Source organism: Bombus terrestris, chromosome 6, assembly GCF_910591885.1.
Source record: "Bombus terrestris chromosome 6, iyBomTerr1.2, whole genome shotgun sequence".
Taxonomy (NCBI): Eukaryota; Metazoa; Arthropoda; class Insecta; order Hymenoptera; family Apidae; genus Bombus; species Bombus terrestris.
In genome coordinates this window covers 8,678,874-8,701,026 of record NC_063274.1, presented here as the reverse complement: position 1 = coordinate 8,701,026, position 22,153 = coordinate 8,678,874, and the positions used below count along the sequence as shown (strand labels likewise).

At 37.2% G+C, this 22,153-nt stretch overlaps 2 protein-coding genes across 6 annotated transcripts in view; one reads left to right on the top strand and one right to left on the bottom strand.

The window, feature by feature from the left end:
- The window catches only part of LOC100646413 (growth arrest-specific protein 2), a 29,753-nt gene extending 13,776 nt beyond the window's left edge, over positions 1-15,977 (bottom strand). For 4 of the 5 annotated variants that reach the window (XR_007224268.1, XR_007224269.1, XR_007224270.1 and 1 more), the window contains exons 1-2: positions 15,611-15,977; positions 2,680-3,119 (exon numbers count right to left, since the gene is read on the bottom strand). Coding sequence is in view for 2 of the 5 variants with exons in the window: in XM_003395969.4 (XP_003396017.1) it covers positions 2,680-2,899 (220 nt within the window). In the remaining 3 variants the exon portion in view is untranslated. Of the gene's footprint in view, positions 1-2,679; positions 3,120-6,555; positions 6,728-15,610 lie in introns of those variants that run through there. The other variant, XM_012309428.3, reaches the window with a different exon arrangement.
- Positions 15,978-18,840: 2,863 nt separating this feature from the next.
- LOC100646296 (deoxycytidylate deaminase) lies at positions 18,841-21,953 on the top strand. Its single transcript, XM_003395968.4, has 4 exons — positions 18,841-19,043; positions 19,125-19,366; positions 19,467-19,680; positions 19,943-21,953. The coding sequence occupies exons 1-4, from the start codon at positions 18,994-18,996 to the stop codon at positions 20,037-20,039; spliced, it is 603 nt and encodes a 200-aa protein (XP_003396016.1). The 5' UTR covers positions 18,841-18,993; the 3' UTR covers positions 20,040-21,953.
- Positions 21,954-22,153: the final 200 nt, after the last annotated feature.

The following is a 22,153-nucleotide window of genomic DNA, read 5'->3' as shown; positions in this document are numbered from 1 at the left end:
TTAAAAATCAATTCTTCTGTAATTTAGTAAAAGCAATGGCAAAGTATGAAGCGTCAGAGAAATTAGGAACTGTAACAATTTCAACTGAACGCTAGGTAAATGGATCGAACGAGGAAACGAATACGTATTCTACGAATTCACCCACCAATTGTTTTCTCGGATGGAATGGAGCGGAAAGGGTTTAAGATTCTCGTAGTATTAGCTATACGTTGCCTCTGAGAACGCGCGTTTCGTGATCTTTGCGTGTAATCCAGTCAATGAAGAGAACTTTCACCCACTTTGAAGTTCGTTAATGTATCGCGCCAGAGATCTCGCGGATTATCTTAGTCGATGTTGCTGTTTGATCTACGAGGCTATCCAGGAGAAAAAACGAGTCTGAGACGAAGATATCGGAACATGCCTCTGTTTAAAATAGACTTTTTATTCAAATTAGACGATTATAGGTATCAATTATCCTATTTCTATTTAAATTCTTCATTTAAATTAGACAGTTACAGCGAATTAAGCCAGTTCTATTTGAATTTCTAACGAATGGAATTTTATTTGCATTAATAATAATAATAATCATCGTTTACGGTACTTTTTGTACATTTTTCTACCGATATTCCAATACTAAAACCAAGAAAATACTTTGATCTTTATACTCAATATAATATCTCTTATATCTCTTATATCATTAGAAAATTTCTGTTGAATGTCCCAATAAGAGTCCATCACGAGGGAAGATACATCCTACAGGAATATCTCAGACATGCGTATTAATATATCTAACATTTCAAAGATTCCCTAAATATCACTTTATCGTTTCATTGTGCGAAACACATAAATCTGCTACAAGATACGACATCGATCATCGATCCTTATAGGATTTCTTGAATCATGCATGGGCTCAAGGACCCTAACCAATGCAGCCGGATTTGCATCGTCATAATGGATTCCATTTTACGGATGCAAATTATTCGGCAATAAATCCACGCCGGTTAACCGATGCACATTTCATCCATTACTAATTAATCAAATTCAACGATATTAATTCATTTATAATCAACGAATCCAAAATTGAATTATTTTTCAATCCCTTGTTAATTACGATCGCTTGCTTTGTTTTTACAAAGTCTGGAAATTGCAGCCTCGATTTCCTCTCTACATTTCTAACACTTTGCCCCATCTTTGTTCATCATCCGGTATACATTTTATTATATTAACAATATACACGTTACATAAATGTTCCACATGCTTATTATTCTTATTCTCATCTTTGTTCCTATGATCTCATCGCTTTCATTAATTACCTCTACGATTCTGCATAATATATTCCGATTATCTTTACTTCTAATAACTCCAAACCACGGTAAATTGATCGATCAATTATTATTCGCATTTACCGCATTTCTTGCTGTACATTCAAAACGATCTATTAAAATTGTCGACCATCAAATCGTTAAATTGGAAAGACCTTCGTATCGGGAAATACGGATACGTTCTCCTTCGCGAGACCATCCGCCAAAAACGTGACGGAACGAAAGGCCAAATGTTACGAATATCCTTTCCCACGTCGCGCCAGATGCGAACCTTTTGTGTGCTACGAAAGCCGTGTACGCACGCCTTGTATACCGCCGAGCGACGAGCTCTTTCCTCCATCCCTTTAAGGCGAACCCACATCGCGAAGAAAACACGCGGTCACGGAAAAAAAGCAGCCGAGTACACGCACGGAACTGCGATCCTCGTTACGTCATGCCGATTCCTTTCTGCACCTCGTAACTTTCACAAGCACGTAAAAATAGAAGCTTACTTGTTACGATAAGAAAATGCTTCCACGGTCTGGAATTTTCAAGATTTACTTTTGCTAAATGTCCATGAAAATCACTATAAGATTTCAAGTACAAAGAGCTTTTTCTAAACATAGACATTTTAAACGTTGGTTCTAAGCAAAATTCACACGTTGTGATTTCTTTTTAAAAAAAAACAAATATCCTTTACTCGTGATAAATATTACGTGAATTTATGAGAGGCTTTCACAAATCGACTGAAACATCGATCGATAGATAAAAATGTATATATTTGGATTACGGGAAGCGGATACGACGAGTTTCCGCGCCAGTCACCTCTCGCAAATCAAGACGATGGACGAATTTAGTTTATCGATCGAAAAATTTCACAGTGGCATGCACAGTGTGAACCAATTCTTATTTACTATGTTATTCAAGAATTGATATAATCAGGAATTATTCAGACTACCCTATATATCGAATTATAAAAAGTATGCATTTTAAGTAGAATAAAATTACTTCGAATCCTGAAGTAGTATTTCCTACTTTTAATTCTTCACGGTCCGGGAACGTAATTGCTAAGATTCACGGTTTGCGAACAAACCTCCATAAGAAGCAAAAACAAAGAAAGAACAGTCCCTTTCAAAGGTTTCGCTGCTCCTTATCAAGCGATTACTCTGTGAGCCACTTCAATGTCTAATCCTAGCTTCGCCTAATTCCTCCAATACAACAATTCCACTTGACAAACACGTTATGTCATCGATGCTACCACTGGTCCCACATGTTTCTCTGGTTACCAACCAGCAATGCCAACATATCTCAGCCCCGCAAGCTTGCACATCCCTGTTCCACCCTGCCTCCCCTTACTCCCCTTCGAAATCTCGCAATATAAAATCAGACAGCTACTCACTCAACGTTTTATTGATCCAATCGGCGAGGTCCTCTTGCAGCGGCAGCAACTGTCTGCTTTGTGCCGAGTGCAGACGCTCGTGATAGAACTCTGCGTACTCTTCCTCTTCCGGCGAGGGCCTGGGCACGTCGGCGCGATTGAACACAGTCACTGAAGAGGGTCCCCAGCTGCTACGATAACGGGTGTGCTGCGAAGACGGGAATCGATTGGCGTACGACATCCTGAGGCGGAAAGGACCGAGAAGCGTCCCGGTGGCCCGCACCGGCCCCACTTCCTCTTGTCCTCCACCAGACCAGATTTAATATTTCCCTTCTCTTCTCGCCCGTCTGGTGTCTGCAGGCTTCCTTCGGATGCGCCACCGATTTCTCACCGGTTCCTCTCGACTACTAAAGAGTCCCGGTGACGCCGTGCAATGCGGCACGTCTGTCGATTACGCGAGCCTGTAAACCAAAACCCTCTCTGTCTTATCGTACGTCTTAACGTGATCATGTTGCCTCGATTTGTTCTTCCTATCGAGCAAGGAAAGAAGCGATCTTGATGATCCGAATACCAGGAAAGCCGTCCGCGATTCAACCAACTGAGATACAACAGTACTTGGCTAACTGGTTATGGGTTTTATCTACTCGCTTTATCTAACCAGTTATTAGGGCCATTTTTTAAGTGGTATACGTTTCGGTGCACGTGAAATGTATAGGGTTTAAGGTATAAGTCATCCTTTTGGTCGAATTTAGTTGAGAAATACGAACTTCTGAATGTTGTAAATTTGACCGATTTTTATGGAATAGGGATACATCTAAGGATTTTTATTTCGAAAACTATCTGTTCCGTGGAACTGCCTTTCTCTTTTTCTTGTTTTAATTTTAACGCGGAAGGCTATTTTTACGGATGCTTAGATGTTTACGGAGTTTTAAATATTTTTTCGTTTTCGGGTTCTTTAACTTCCTTGTTAATGTGATAAATAAACGACACAAGATCCGTGCCGGAAAACACGGGCGCAAGCTAACCATAAACGGACCAAGAGATGAGGAGGCCGTTGGCCAAGAGATGAGTCTGACACGAATGACTGGCAGCAAGGAAAACGAGTCTCGAGTGGCGTTTTCGGGAATGAATGGGTTTTATGTTACGCGGAGCTGTTTATAATATCCCGGTCGACAATCTTTCGTAATAGCCCTGAGAGGGATGAGACTGCAGGATGAGACTTCTCGACCTCGAAGTAGATACTGCAAACTTGTTACACGGTTTATTATGCAAGGGCTCAGTCATGATTAATATCCAACACGTGAAATAAATCTCTGTTTAGGTTTCATCTCTTCAATTCTGTTCACAAAATTTGAATCTGCTTAAATATTCGCAGTCTGATAATAAATATAGTCACCGACGTGTTGTTGGTAGATCGCGGTTCAAGGAATGAACATAAATTTCCACGAGGCTCGCGTTCGCAATGTCCACAAACGCCTCTGTATTTAAACGACATTCGACGCCATTAGCATTCATCGACAGCCCCCGGGGAACGCGAGACGTCTCACGCAGAAACCTCGCGATTTTACTGAATCGTTGCGTGGGATTCGAACGATCGAACGAGGGGAATGGAAAAAAAGCAGGACAGAGGAGAATAAATGGGTGAAAAAAATGAAATCTTCATAAATCCTTCTAAGTTTCCACGGAGAACGCTATCGCCTTCGCGTGACGTAAATCTAGCGGCGAACGCTGTCTGATGTAAGCGTTCGATACGCTTTACTATTAGCGAAAGAGATACAGAAAGATTATAAAATCGCTTAGAAGTTCGAGTTAGCACACGTCAATACGTGTAGTTTGCTTTAAAATAAAAATTTCAAATTTCAGTTTTGTAAGAACTTGGTCTCCTTATTGCTTCGCACCAGATTGGCAAAGTTTATATTTCTAAAGAGAAATAATTGTAAAACAATGTTTTCGCGTCTTGTGCTTTGGAACTTACATATACATTTATATGTAGGTAGAAAAGCTGAAAGTAGGAAAATCAAGTCGAATCTATTCGAATCGATGAGATGAAAATCCAGATGATAGTCTCGTGATCGACGAGCAAACCTACGTATGTCCTTCGACATCGATCTATTAACTTGCTGTCGCTATATTTGCTCGATGTAATGCAATCCGTTGTAAACAGGTGACGACTCTCGACCATGCATCCAAGCAACATTAGTCTTTTCTTTTTCACTTCTTTTTTCCCCTATTTTTGCCTGGAAATGTGATTTGTTAACGTAATTGCGGATAGATCACGTGGTGTCTCGTGCGTCTCACGATAATTGCAAATAGCAAAGTGTAGAGTTATAGAAATGATCGTGTAACCTCGATATCTCATATATTATCATATTATTATGTACGAGAGACTGGTAATTTGAAGTTTACCGAAATCTTGGAATACAGGAGCCGCGAAAAATTAAGATACGAAATTGAAACGCTTCTTTTCAAAATCTCTGATAATTGATCCTCACGGACTTGCTTTAATCGTGGAAAGGTGCAATGATACATTATCGGTTATTAATGTGTTAACAGGTTCGAGGTCAGAATTAGTTATTCATAGTTCGATTCTTCTAACTAAGATATGGAGGCGCGTTAATTTCTTCGAATTAAAAGAGTAAATACAGAGTTATTAGCACTAAAATAATATAAGCAGCTGTAATCACAATATCTGTAGTGAAAAGATTTTCCATATATGCATGTATATTGTATATCGATGATCTGTTGCATTTTTAATGGTATTTTATTCTTTTCGAGTCTGTAATTAACTTTTTTTTTTTATATATGAACATGACTCACCGTTTTACTGGATATTCATTTCCTCAAGAATCGATTATCATTATTTTGCATACAAAACTAAATTAGATACAAACGGAAAGTAATATAAATGATAATATGTGTTCGAATAACCGACTCGTTTCGATGCGTGTACTTATTTTAGAGAAATAGGGAATTCTTGAGTAATTACCAGATATTCGGTGGGCGAGCGTTATAGAGTTCTTCGTAAATCAACCGACCCTGGTGATCGATTATTACCGGCGACAGCTGGCCAATTAATAGCATTTTCGCGTTATCGTGACAAATGGAGCAGAGAAGCGAGTGTGTTAGCCTCAAGGTGAAGCGTCGATGCAACCTAATCGAGCCAAGATAGCGAGCGAGCTCTTGTTTGCTTTTCCACCGATATCTCTTAATTATGCGTACATACGCTCGCTGTCGTGTGTATCTATGTGTTCCTTTGGAGAAATTGAAAATTGGACATCCGTCGTTTTGTGTTTTATAACTGGAGCAACGGTCGTGCTGCTGGCAACACTGATGAAAGGTGTAAACGAGACAGGATGTACCATTTAAATAAAATCTTTGAAATAGTTGATGATATCAGAGATACTTGAGAAAGTCATTATACAGTTCAAAAGTGTTTTAATTTCAATATGGCGAAGTAGTGTTAGTGTGCATCGTGACATCAAATGCATTCTCTAATTACTATAAGATACTAGCTGTTTCTGAAGTTGTACGAATTTGCGTGTTGTTGTCGCTCTAACAGATTCACAGTTAACTTCCGTTCGAAGGTCATTGATATATGACTTTACCTATACACTACATTTCGAAGACGTCAGTCATTTGATAGCGCGATTCGAGCAATTACTATCGAAAGTGTAACTTCAAAGATACCAGACGTTCTGTCGTTGATACAATATGTTTTTTAAAAAATGATAAACGTACGTGTATATCATAGATACGTGGATGCATAAATATAAATACCAGAATACATTACTTATTACAAAAATTCGCCAATAACAAAGCATATACTCTATACTCTTACAATGTATATCCATAATTTCTCGAATCTAACAAATTCCACGTAATACCAATTTCCCTTACCTTCTTAAAAATCACGGTAGAACAGGGACTCTTATCTCATACACAACTATGTACATATCCTTTCATCCGATACGTTTCGATATACTTGTACACGCAATACACGACACCCACGGTCACACTCATCGAACACCCATCTGAAGTGCTTATTCGTGAATTCGAACGGGAAAATAATCGCGAAATGTTATCGCTCGCAATTTGAAGTCCATGAAAACGTACCGATTACCCGATGCAATTTGTTTCTACGACGTGGTCAATCAATTTAACACGGAACACGTGATCATCGCCCACAGAATGACACAAGCTGTCCGACTCGTGGTAACGTATATTTACGAATGGCAAGTTTCGCGGGATAATCGCGGTATTCGATTCGAGTCGATCGTCGAACAGCGTCGCGAGCGTGGTGGCACCCACGCACCCAATAAATTATGCCGATTTTAATTAAGTCTCCAGGCGCGAAACGCGACGTCGCCACGCGTCGAAATTGTGTTCGATTGTAAACGCGGCTTGCCGTGCCTAAGTATTCCACGAACGGACGTAATCGTCGCGCTCAATCGAAAAAGAAAACTACGCTAATCCAACGTTTTTTCTCGTACCACCATGTGTATTGGAAAGTGGAAAAGTTTCTGCAAGCGTTCCTCCACTGGCGTTTCATCGCTTTACTTTTGCTTTTTTCGTTTTGCTTTTTTGCTTTTTCTATCGTTCGCGCGAATGATGTAACGAAACGGGTAAATATTATGATTACGTAGAAATTCTCGTGAGATTGTTTTGGTGAAAGAATTTGTAGCGGGGTTCATCCTTTAGAAAGTTACGGTTGCGTTCTTTCAATTAACTTATCGAAGTGCATATCGGTTGCTTTCCAATCTTTATAAGATGCAAGAGGATTAATGAAGTTTAACTTCATTAGTTCCTCTAACGTGCTCTTTTCACGAATACAAAGAAGTACGATATAACCGCAAAAGTAACATTCCTCGGAAGGTGAAGAATTTCTTTTAGCTCGTAGTTAAATAACGAAAGGAATGTTTAAATTACCTGTCATTGGATTACCGAAGATACTTTTTACACATCGAAGTGGCAAAAGTTTGATGTTTGGAAAACGTTAATTAAAATTTCAGCTCGCTTCACAGATTGATACACAGATTGATTGCAAAATTCCGTGCATAAAAATTGCTTCGATATACAAGCTCCATCCTTGAACTTTTCTCTGCTAATTACTCTGAATAACTCGTGATTGCGATGTGCTGTGTTTTTACAAATAACCAGAAATTCAATTAATAGCAAATATGAAATTTAACGTGTAATTGCTACACGGTTTAGCATGTACTTAGACAAATTAGTTCTAATTACTTCCAACGCGATACGTTTCAGATGCTCCGGTCATGTTAGTCCGCCATTCGAAAGCACCGAATCGTGCACACGCAGTTGAAAATCACTTTCAAGTAGAATTCGAAATTAAACTTCTCCATGCCCTCTAATACCAACTTTTCAAATAACATCGCAACTCAACTTTCTTTCCACGAAAAAATGAGATTCGACATGTATTCGCTTGTTTGCGAGCAGACAGAAAAATCGCAGTATAGTCCCCGTTAATAGAAAATTAGCATCTTCGTCAAATTCATTTTTACTCTCCCCTTCTCTTGAGAATACCACTTCATGGACAAATACCACTGTCTACTATGTAAATATTACGCCATATGTTGAGGAACACTTGCTAATTTTCACCAACGTTCTCCACCATTATTAGTATAGTATATTCTTTACACATTTATTCCTTGATAACGATATTCATCAGCTGATAAGCTAGTCGTAGGAAAGCCACATCGAAGCACGCGTGTACGAAGAGAGCAACGACCGGTTAACAATCGTACCCGCGGCTCGGATAATCGCTGAATTGGATCGCTGATCGGTCGTCGGGCTTCCCGGACGCTTCCCAGAAAACTCGACTGCTCGTTCAACCGGCGAAAACGCACGATACCGTACCAACAATCTCATCCATGCCAGCCTGTGCACGTCCGGTACGTAGTAAGTAAGTACACGAGACTCACGCGTGAGCGATCATCCGCCACGCCACGTTTTCAGACCACGTGTGTAACACACTGACGCCGTGTTGACGATTCTGCGCCATTAACCCCGTGGCGGGTGTGTTTTTCGAAAGAGCAGCTTCACAATGACGCACATTGCGTACTCTGCGTCAACAGTATTCGCGAGAGATTTGACCCACGTGTCGCTTTATCCGGACGAGAGTCGTAATTTCGAAGAACAAGGTCACGTGTAGTTTAACGAACACCGAAGGCGTCCTGGTGAACGGAGGCAATGGAACTACGAGGCGAGTCGAATCGATAGGATACATGTTCACGTGTACACGATCGGTGTTTACGTTCGCGCGGCAAATACTCGGACACGTGGGTGGCGGATTACGCTGGAAGATACCGTCGTTGTGATCCGTAAAAGGCGCCGACAAAGTCGCGTGCCCGGCCCCCGGTAGAAACGCGATGAAAGCGATACGACTGGATCCGCCGGAAGCGCGCCGCTTCTTCTTCTGTTGTTCTCCATTCAGACAATCTGTGAGCGCAGGGGAAACAAGTCGAGTTGGAAGATGCCTGGGAATAAAAAGGGGCAAAAAACAACCAACTTTTTGTTCAGCCAGTCTTTTGATGGAAAAGACTTTGGTCAAGTGTCAAGCTTTGTTCCGAACGATAAAACGAAAAAGTTCGAGTTGGCTGGTTCTGTTTGAGGAAGCTGCGAGAAATGTTGCTAACAAATTTTCGAGGATCTTTGTCGACAGATAAAAAATTTGAGAAACAGTTGAACTCGCGAATGAAATTCTAACGAATTAAGACTGAAATCTTGAATATAGTACGATTTGATAAAATTTTGCACGTCGTTACGTGTACATCGTTGAGCGCGACTTGATTTATGTTTCATTAAAATACACAGAGTTTGTTCCTGGAAGCGCTGAAAAATCTTTCGCTTCGATGTCATTTAGTTTAGCATAATGACACGATAATGATCCGAGATGCTTGCTATCTCAAGTGTTGCGGTTGTTGAGATTGACCGGTCAGGCAATTAGAAGAGCTCGTTGAGGGTGGTCAATGGTCTGTAACGTGAACAGAGGTATCTTAAATGAACGACTGTGTACTGTGAGACTGCTACGTAACGATGTAATGCTATTTTCGGTTCTATGATCATTTTTTCCTGAATTATCAAGCAGTGATGAATATTTTCATTTTAAATGCGAATATAAACTGCTGTATGTAATTTATCTTATTCCGCGTCCCACGTCGGATATTTCGTTGCGACTCCATTTGCCTTTTGAATGAATTTCAACGTCGAAACATGCTCGACGCATTTTGCTATAGTTCCGATGCCGGATGAACTTCGTCAGGTTGAATATAACAGCCTTTGCCGCGGTAGAAGCACCAAGCAAAAGGAGAGAGAAAACGATCCTTATCGTGGAACTTCTAAGAGAAATCTTTACTTCGAATCTACATAATTTCTCGAACTTTTAAATTTTCACACTTTCAAATATTCAAATCTTGAATTCCGCAAATTTTCAACTATACAAACCAACAAACTACAAACTATGCGAATTCAATTTCTAAATTTTTAAATATTCAAACTTCTTGATCTCCAACCGTTCAAATTTTGAATTTAAATTTTCGAATTTCCAATAGCAATATCCAAAAACGACACCTTTGATCCCAGGGAAATGAATCGGATGATGAAAACGGAAACGTTGCACAGCGCGTATTATCGTTCAAAGTTCCGACAAACCTGCAAACACGCAGTTTTATTCATTCCGTCGTTTGTTACACACGGTCTTTTTTGTCGGCTAAAAAGCCAAGCTTCTTGAATAATTACATGGCTGCTCTAATTAAGGGTTTTCCTCCTCCGCAAGGGTAGCGAAAAGATACACGTTGAATGTTGAATGCAACGGGCGAACTGGACCGCGTCAACGTGAACGTTTCCTCGCACAACTTCTCTTCACTTTGTGTAGACTTTCATACAGGAAAATCCGTGTGCATAGGCGGCGAACGATGCAAAGTGAACTTACGCGAACTAAGACGAATGCAAAAGTTACGTCTTCGTTTCGAATTTGTAAATATTTCGCAGACCAGGAATGGTAACAACGTTCGTTACTATTTCTCATACGATGCTATTCCAATGATCGTTTATTATTAAAATTAATTCGAGACACATACTTTTCTAAATTATAACGAAACAGTGAGATGTGTTGGCTCCGAGAAAGCCTCTGATTTGAATAATAAAAGAATTACCTATAAAAGATCTGATCGTACGAGTTTCAAACGCGTTGAGTGGTTGCTGGCTCGATTCATAATATATTCATCTTCTAAATATCTAGGGAATCTGTTTACGGCACAAAAGAAGAAATCGTGGAATATCCGAGAAATGAAAATCAAATAAAATCGTAAAGCGTGACGTTTACTAAGATAGTCCAACTAAATCAACCAAACTAACCGAATATATTAATTTCTGAAGATTTAAAAATTGACTTGTTGAAATCATCAAATTGAATAACTGTGATAGAACGAAGCAATTAATCATCATTCCCGAGCGTGGCGATTGATCGATCCAAGTGGAGGAACGTATTCACCGAGGCACGCCATCGACTTCCGATCGAGTTCGATTTCAGGAGCGTAGAAAGCCATCGTGATTACCGGCGCCGCTCCAGAACACGTACATGGTGCACTTTTTATTTCAATGTCAGTCAATGAGAAAAGATATGGAAGGAATCCGTGCGCAGGATTCCATTTACAAACGCCGTAGCTCTGTGGGTCTAATTAAATCGCATAAACAGAGCGTGCCTATCCAATTACCGTTCCACGAGGCCATACGTTTCTGCGTGGTTTGAGGTACCGTGTTGCCTCTTCCTGGTCGTTTGACGAGTTATTGGGATTGTCCCTGTATACTGTCGAAAAAAAAGACGAGGAAGAACGAGAATACCTCGTCGCTGATGGGAATATGCTGCGCGTAAATAAAACAGATGGGATGGGACGCCCTTTTAACCCGCCATCCAACGATCCTGACAAGGGACAAAGAAAATAGACCGGCAGAAAATTATGGTTAAGAACCAGACCGGTTGGTCGATTAAAATCTTTTAACTCGTTCGATCGTAATTAGTTCTATCAATCTTTGTCTAACAGGTCGTCTTGTAACACTCTGATTGTGAAGCGCAACCGTCATAGTGGAAATGGAAATCATTTATATCTGGTGAAGAGTAATTCGGGAAATAATATAGAGATAAAAGAAGAAAATTAAGAAATAACGTTTCTCGTGAATGGGAAATTTTCTGTTGGCTAAGATTGGAGAGGACCCGAGGAGATATGATTCTAAAACGCGGTAATGCTCCGTTAGCGGTAATAAGATTGAAGTAATAAGTAACAGTTTTGGAGCGTGACCATAGTGAGCGCGTGTGAGTAAGTCCGTGCGATGTGCTACAGAACGTTCTATTAATCAGAAAGTCGGTGCACACGGAGTTATTACGAAAATTTGTGTCTTATTTGTCATCCTTAAGTAAAAAAAAAAAAACGAAATCATCGATCGTGATATCTTAAAAAATGAAATATAAATTATACAATATATACAACTTCAGAGAAATAATATTAATCAACGGCGCGACATTCCTACACCTATTTAACTTTATCAAAGTCAATGTACTTATCAAAGGTAAATACGATTATAAATTGAAAGAGAAAGGTCAATTAAATATGAACCCTGTGATTCAGAGGTTAAAAATTGACCTGTAAGGCTCATAAGTACCCATTGTTATACCAAAGATCTCGTGCAGCGTATGTACTATATCCATTTGTATTCTACCTTCCATTTTACTCCGTCCCTCACAAATATGTTCCAACTTTTCCTCGCTAAACTTCACTAAAGATTAGATTTAAGTAGATGATCTCCTAATTACTCTGCTCGATGAACCATTCTAATTAATGAAAGAAACCAATTTATAGCAGAACTAATAATATCTGAAAATAGCCTTCTTCTTCATTGTTCCCCGTAAAACAAAGACCAAAACGTATTCCCGACAATCGAACGCTTTATCGATTTACACCGTAAACGTTTTTGTTATTATTTACAGTGCTTTGTATGCAGTGGGCATTCGCGGAACACGTAGGTTTCGAAGTCGTGACTTCGTTAAACTTACAGCATGGTAGGTTCGTTGTAAACACACGTTTTGCCTCTAAAATTTCAACCACGTTCATATTTTAAAACAAGAAGGAAAAGAGAAAATTTCTTTTACCAGACTGGTTTGCAATTTAGATGCACCCGCATAGATTTGCGCTTATATGGCAAAGTCAACGGATTCAGGGAACATATTATGCAATCGATTAATCGAAAGCTTCGGATTGAGTAATTACATCGATTCCGAGAACATCGATTTCAAAAGATCTTGTGTTTAGTTGACACGCTATCGTCGAGGAAAATGTAACTGCTGTGAATCATCGAAACCTGCAATTGTATGCATATGCAATACCACTGAATAGCTTTCGAAAGATACGAAGAAAAGAATTAAATGAGTGGACAGAAAGAAGAAAAAGTTTGCCACGGCAATCTCTTCGGAGCTCTTGTCCCTTTTTTTCAGTTATGTGAGTAATCGAAATATTTGAGAATATAAAAGAACGTAAAAAATATCCTGGAATCACGACTTACAGTCTATTGATTATCGTAACAACGACTATATTTCTACAACAAAGTTATATCTATTAAACGCGATGTCTATTAGCGTGTAAATTCTCCGATCGACCCAGTAATCTTAAACAGTTTCGTAGCGTCGTTATCTCTTTCTTTACGTGTTTTATCTACAAACCGTTTACCTTTAACCATTAAACACAGCAGACGTATCCATAATAAGTATTTTGAAATTTTTATAACCGCAATATGTACGTGTTTCGGGCTTTATTTCGTTACATTATCCAATACCAATACCATACTTATACCAATTATTACATTATTATTCCATACTTATACCAATTATTAATCCTTGCATCTCGCGTCAGAATAAAAAACTATAATCACCTGCAATTATTACTTACTCGTAAGCAGATAAGAATTCGATTGCGAAGGAATAACCAAACGCAGTATCAAATTTTTCATCGTCACGAAAACCAGATTCGACTTATATACACAGGTTGACCTATATACACATTCACGAAAGTATTCCAACACTTGATTTTTGAATGGTCTGTTTTTGATTTACTCAGATCGCTGAATGCCCTAGCTGCGATTCGCTGGTTTGTCGCAACGTGTCAATTAGACACGAGAAACGGATGAGTGTTAAAGGCGACCACTAATCGCCAGCAGGAGACGAAATACGTGTAGTTGTTACATCGTCCACCGTACAGTCGCCAATGGCGTGTAACGAAGCTCGCGGAGGCAGGCCGTTGTCCGACGCCTTAGAAATTCTTTAATGACTTTATGTGCGCGGCACACACGAGCAAACGACGTTTAAGCTTCGTCGCGACCGTATTCTCGCCTGGCGTCTTTTCACGATCCTGCGTCGCCTCCACCACGGCGTGTTCACGGCCGAACGAAAGCCGATCGTCCTGCTGTGAGAACCGGACCGGATGTTACCTTCCAATTACAAACTTGATCCCGCATCTGTATCTCGGAGAATCTTCTTCTCGACCCCTCACTCTCTAATTTTACTTTACACCAAGTATTTTTTTTTATATTATTTCTTTGTATTTGATTAAATGAACACCTGCCGATTGAATTTCAACACCAACTCCTATTATATGTATAAACGAAAAATCGTAGATGATGTCCAATTACCAGTAGACTGTGAATATTTATATATATATTTTTTGTTTTACCCGCTATATATTATGACAAGTATCGTTCTTTGGATATTTCATACTTTCACGTAAATGCATAAACATTCGCTGTCCGTGGACAGAAAGATTAAAAAATTAGAACATATACATACTGTAATTTCTGTCTGAATCTTAAATCGCATATGTTCATTGTATTTTTTTTTTTTTTTTTTTTTTTTTTTTAGTCTAACGTAGTTACTGTGTTGCTTAAAGTCGACAGGTCGTACAAAGGAAGATAATAAGCATCAAGCCGATGACAATTACTACCAATCAATGCGTATTCTCGTATCTAAAGAGGTAAACACTTGGCAACAATGAGTGTTAATAAAGTGTAAGCGAGGCTTCAACTGAAATAATGGATAAACACGTGGGGACAAGATTACAGCTTCGGCTCCCGTACAACCACTGTCGAACAGTCACGATAAATAAACTAACCCGAAGCACGAACAACGATGTTCATCGTGTCAATTAAAATATACAGATGGCCAACGTAGTATATGTGTATAAACGGTTTTTCACTAGTCCCCGTTCAGTTGGTAACTCTTCGCAATTCGTCTCAATTGCATTCAATTTGCGTCTAAACATTTTATCGCGCAAATAGAAAGGGTTATCACCGTCGGGATAACTCTTACTTATTGCTGCCACTTTCGCTACGTCAAGTACCTCGTGCTATCATACCACTAGCCGATTAATTACTCGCTACTCAGACGCGAATATCGATCGAGTCAGAAAGAATTGCGAGAGAATCGCGCAGTTCGTCGATTAATTGTTACATCGAGTGTGACACTTATTAGTTTCTCCCAAGGAGCCTGTTCTGACGTTCTACGAAATCTACTTTAGATATCCTTACTTTTAATTATATCTTCTTATATTATATTCTTCTCTCACACGCGTGATAGTCCTCGAGAGAGGACTTTTAGACTCGTCCAAAACGTTAAATCACGTTGACCACGATTACACGGAAAAGAAGAGCCGAAGGTATAGTAAGAAAATAATCAATAAGAGCTCGATAACATTCTCCAATTACTGACTGATTTTCGTCCGTTCGAGTTTTTTCCTGGAAACAAACGTAAACTAATACCACATTTCGACACGCATCGAACAATTCTGTGAAACAAATCTGTATAGCGACTAAACCGGTGTAACCACTATAAGAAGCATCGTGTATAACCTACAATTCGCGAATGGAAAATACGTAAGTACGTAAGTTCCCTTACCTCACGGATCCTCGTGAACATCGCTCATACTCGTTGTTTGATTCAAAGCTTCAGCTCTGCTGTCGCTCCAATTCACCGAGGATAGGAGACTCGAAGAATCGAGAGGACACCTGACATTCCGGACGAACACACAACAGTGCGCACAACAGACGCGTACTCGTCGATCATCCGATCGCAACTGCAGCCCTTCGGTGTGCCAGTGCCGGTTCTGTTGCCGCTGTGAGAGTTAGAGGGAGGGAAGCGACGGCGAAAGAGCGAGACGAACGGATGCGAAAAAAAAGGAGAGCGAGAAGGAGGTGTTATCGAGACGAACGAACCTCCCGCTGTTTCTCCAACCGACCACGTTCCGAACTGACGGCCACTATATCGTGTATTTCACGTATGTACCGGCGTACACTAAACGCCACGCGAGACGCGACTTTGACAGAGATCACTCTCGTTACTCTCGGACTGTGAGTCGAAGAGAGATAGGCGATCGTTCACACGCGAGTCTCGCTACGAAGATGTATACGTCTTGCCCGAAAGATTATATATATACGGCCCGAGAGACAAGCTACCTTTCTTTTAACTGCGTTTTCTCTTTTTTACTTTCGTAGTTTTTGCAGCTCGAACCCCCTTTCTTTTGTTCGTCAATCACCGGGAACGCCACGTGCAAACCGCCAATGCGTACCGGCTCGGCAACCGTGCACTGTAAATACACGCTGAAATGTGCATGCGTACGAAAGCGGAGTTACGACGCGCATGCGTTCTACACGCACCCACTGGGTGCAATCCCCCGAACAAGTACATCGGCCAAACACCCCCGTCGGCTCGTGTCGGTGTTCTTCAACCCCATGACTACCCCCTCCATTTAGCTCCGCGCGCATTCACAGAGCAAATCCCCTCGACTACGAGGATACCTCCCCACGAACCCCTTAATCAATACTCGCCGTTCTCTGCCGGCCAGGAATACTATCCTTCGTATCCTCCTCCCTGGACCAACTTTCGACATCGTCGAGCTACCCCTTATCACTTCGTGCTGCCGAGAAATTCGATTCTTTACGTGTGTGCGTACGTTGTTCAAGTTCGATGCTTTCAGTACTTTATTTGTTTACCTTTTAGAGAAATAAGAAATATTAACAGAAAATATATGGAAGAAAGCATTAGAAGATCGATGGATAATTTTAACGTTTTCTTCTATTTATACAGTTGCAGGAAGAAATGTAATGAGTTGAAAGTTCTGTGATTAATTGAGTTTTATTACGATTGCGTGGTTATTAATTTAATATAAAGTGAATAAAGGAGAGAAGATGTAATATCCACAACAGGGATGTAGGGTACAATTAAACGGTAATACACGTGCGTGAAGAAAGTTCCGAGGGTGTGATGGTTCCCCAAAGAATAGCGTCACGATCCTGCAAATTACTTTATTAGCCGCGTTACTTGGCGGAAGAAACCTCTTTTCATTCAGTAGCTGCACTCTTACTCGTACTGACGTATCGTAAAATATTATAGCGTGTTCGAGACTAGAATAAGCATGCATTGAAAACAGTATTTTCATTGCTCATGATGTAAGGTACAGTTAGAATATTTTAGCATAGAATATATAAGTTCTCGTTGAAATTTAGATTTACATATTAGATACTGTTTTCAATAAAACTATTTATTATTGAAAAATATTATTCTTTTAATACGTAAAGCATTAGAAAGTTATATCGGGAAATACCAGATCCCATTGTTCGTGATTAGTTGCTAATTAAAATTCATACAATTACAAGAAAGTAATTTCATTTAACTAAGTCTTCTTCGGAAACTAATTATAACGTCCTGATTATGTAAAGGGTGTCATAATCCACGAATTATTAGCCCTTTTTATAGGGAGCGCTAAGTATACTTGAGACCTGAAAAACGTGTCTACAGTGCCGCGCCCAAGTATACTCATTTGTGTAGCAGGCGTTTAAAAAAGCCTTAGCAGCTTGGGGTTCCGAACGGTTTAGCTCGTTTATTATTTATTATCGATGGTAAATGCTCACTTAGATACAGATATAAATTTTTAAAACATAGTGATTAAGTTGTATTTAATTGCAAGAAAAAAGAGAGTAGAAATATAAAAAGCAAATATCTTCCCTAACATTTAATATTAAATGGAATAATTAAGAAATATTACACTTCTTAAATTTATCATAATAAACTGACAAATTATCAGTAAATGTATGTTTCGATAAGCCACTCACCAAGCATTATCTCACAAGTTCAATTGCGAGACTCACGAAACATATGAAATATTGGCATTTTTTACGATTTCACATTCGCGTGTAACTCCTCTGTTTATTATCTGTATTCCACTTGTTCAATTTGTCATGGTAATATGTACATATATCTTACAATATTATTTCCGACGAAACTATCTATAAATGCTTTAAATTGATTTCAATACAAAATAATATACAAGTATAATAGCAAAAAAATTAAAACATATACTATGTACTAATTTATAATATGCTAAAGATGAGTATAAGAATAAATTTAAAATGAAGATAATGATTTATCGGTACCAGGAACTACCATTGTCGTGTCTAAGAAACTTGCCCTAAGCTCTACCATGCACCGATTATTACAATGTATCAATCATACTTCAAAAGTTATTATTGACTTACTATTTTTAAAATCAATTGTTCTGCAATCTTGATAAATTAATTTTATTTATTGTTTCCTTCCAAACTGACATTAATGTAATTCAATAGATTTTAGAAAATTAGAATTATGCTGTATGGTATAATGTTATTCTATTTTCTATAAGATATTATATATATGTTTGACACTCTATCATGAATAATCCGGCTGTAAAGAAATCTTTCTCATACCTGAAAATACATACCCTGTACAGTTTGTAGAGCGCAACCTTTACTGTAGTTCACCTGTTACTCTGCAGATAGCGCAACCTTTACTGTAGTTCACCTGTTACTCTGTAGATAGCGCAACCTTTACTGTAGTTCACCTGTTACTCTGTAGATAACGCAACTACAAGTTTAAAATTTTAATTTCAAAGTTCCAAAATAATAGAATAATCTTTTTTTAAATAACTATATAGGCACTTTAAATAATTAGTTATTCAATCCTAAGCATATATTGTAATGATGCAATGATTTTTGTTTTCCATATATGTTTGCAACATGAAACCGGTCTTTTGTAATCGTTTAATTGGCTAACGGAATTTTGAATTCGCCTTTCTTGTTAATGACTACTTTAAGGGTGTATTTCCTACCTTGGTAAAATATTAGTTTAGTCTTAATTTCTAACGTGTACATAATGGGGTGTGTTATTATTCATTGATTAAATAGTTTGAATTAAATTACAAATAGAAATTCTTTGTAAAAGTTATATAATTATAAAATTTAACAAAAATGATATCAAACAGTAACAACGAAATTATTGAAAAAATCAACTCCGAAAGGTATATTACATACGATATTCTAACCTTTAATAAAATAATTAGTTACTTAATTGATGTAACATGAATTTTATATCTTTATAGTGAGCAGCCTAGTAACAATAAAAGAGAAAGCTATATAGATTGGGAGGAATATTTTATGGCTTTGGCCTTTTTAAGTGCGAAACGTAGCAAAGATCCTCGTACTCAAGTTGGTGCATGTATAGTAAATGAAGAGAAGCAAGTTCTAGGTATTGGATATAATGGAATGCCCAATGGTTGTAGCGATGATGTTTTTCCTTGGACCAAAGAGTCTGCCGATCCATTGGAAAGAAAGTCTTTATATGGTGAGCTAATAACATCTCATTAATTGTCACGATGATCATATTTCTATTATATAATATAATGTAATATTACATTGTAATAATGATAATAATGAATTTGCAGTATGCCATGCAGAAATTAATGCTATTTTAAATACGGGTTATAAAAACATTAAAAATTGTACCATATACGTTTCTCTATTTCCATGTAATGAATGTGCTAAAGTAATAATACAGTCTGGAATAAGAACAGTTAAATATGTGTCAGATAAATATGCAAAGAAGAAGAAAATTCAAGCTGCAAAAAGAATGTTTGATGCCGCAGGCGTTACATATAGGTATTTGAATTATGCAAATTGCATATATTTATTCTTATTAAATTTGTATAAGTGTCAGATTATGGCAAGAAACCATAAGACTTGTATTACTTGACATGATTTATTTCCTTAAAATTATTAATTAAAATTCAAATTTCTAGTATTTAATACATGCGTTCCAATGTGTGCAGAATGTACGTCTAAACTGTATTAACATTAATTCATTTATAATATTAAACTATTATTGTAGTATTATTTAATAACATTATAAATCTTTTTCTAGCAAATATATTCCTAAGCACAAAAAGTTAATTATTGATTTTGATGAGGTCGACTCTACTGAAGATAAGGAAATAAATATTGAAAATGGAAGTAGTTGAACAAAAATAATGTAAATGACAAAGATAACAATGTCTGTAATGAAAAGCTTTCCAGTGTATATATTCATGATTTATTTCATTTTTTAGTGACATTTTGCAGATTTAAATCTGTAATTAATATTAATTCTTTAACATAAACATGAATTACAGTTTTACTGTAAAAAGACTCGTTACCAGTATTTACATGCAGAACTAAATTAGGTACAGATGGAAAATAGGAATACCCCCTATTTTAAATTTTTACAAGTCTATTTGTAGTTTTAACATTATCCATATAATATTGTGGAAAATAAATAAAACAATGTACAGAAAATGAAAGAATTTAGCAATAATACAAAGATACTATGCTTTCATCAAGATGTAATATTATCTGCAACAGTATTGCAAACGATGTACTGTACAAATGTAAACAGTAGTACGATCAAATATGGCATGGTAGAAACATGTAACAAGTGTGTATCATTTCCATGATAAAATAATATTTCAATATCATTTTTTACAAAACGTCTGAAGAAGAGGCGATTGTTGATACGTGATATAATATTTTCATGTTGACTTGTTATTAATGTAACAACAAACAGGAATTGAACACAGAGTTTTGATGCATACGATAATGATACGTTTATATACATACTATACATATCCATGTTCTTGTCTTTAAAATATTACTTCACGTTTGTAAATACCGCTATAATGGAGAAAAGTTACATAAAGAAAGTAATTACACGTGATGATTGAATTCATCATATAGAAAAATATTTAATATTGTAAAAATGTATGGGTATTTTATATATAAACAGAGATATTAACATTTGTAAAAAGCGTACTTGGTTGTATAAATGTTATCCTTTAATACCATAAAATTTGGGCAATTTTTGTACAAATCATAAACTATTCAATCTGCAAATAGCAGTTGCAGAAAATATAATAACAGCTTATTGCAAATGGCAGTATATTACTAATACAAAATAAAGTAATAACCACATTTAAATAATCATTGACTTCATTTTCTAATTTTTATTCCTTTTTGTTTTATTTCCTTTTTTTTTTAAGTCTTTTTAATTCGAATAACAAATCACCTTAGAACTTAATCGTATACGTTGAAAAATTTTGCATGAAACCTATATGATGAATTCATTTACATGAGGAGATGGAAGAGGATATGGGTTGAGGTACCCATGCTTATCGTTTGCTCGTACGATTGGATTCAAAGGCAAATCTAAACTGAATCTTCTAAAAATTAATGTACCATCCTTAATCAACATTGTTTATTTCTTAAAGATTTAATAATTAGTTATGAGCGGAGTAGAAATTTTTATACTGAGGTAACAACCTCCGATAAAGATTGGAGCAACTAATATACATATATATATATATATATTATAACTAATATATATATATATATATAGTTATATCTTTTTTCGAAATGTAATAATTATGCAGGAGTTTAAGCGTACTGTAAATAATGTATTATAAGAAAAAAAATAATATTAAAAGATAGCAACACTTCGGTAGATGCATGGTCGAAAAGTTGAGTATGATGCGAATGATGTATGATAATATGCGTTAATTTTTCTAATGATAGTCTTTTACAAGAAGAAACACTTCGTATATCGATAGACTAGCATGGTGGTCATATCATATTTCCTTTGCATTGTACAATAATTAAATGACTAATGGTAAAGTGAATGAGTAAAACTTCTACATTATCGCTTATGTTACGACATTATTTATGTAGCCCTGAGAAACATTCCATGCATTTACAGAAGGTATCAGTTCAATCAATACAATTGTATTCATTATATTTTGATAGAAGATTATTCCATCGATTAATTTTGGATGTACGTATTGAGTTTTTGTCCGTTGTATGTTACGAATAAATTGAAATGTTAAATATACATTACTATGACTTGATGCAAATATCTTATTTTTATGATTACCATTAAGTCGACTTTGAATGAGCTTTCAACATTGGCATAACATTAACTAATCGCAAAATTATACTCTATGACTTAAATAAGATAGGAAATGTGTGTGTATATGTATTTATACATATATATTGTTAAAGTAGTAGGTGAAATATATACAAACATTATCGCTAGTTTTTAGTATCT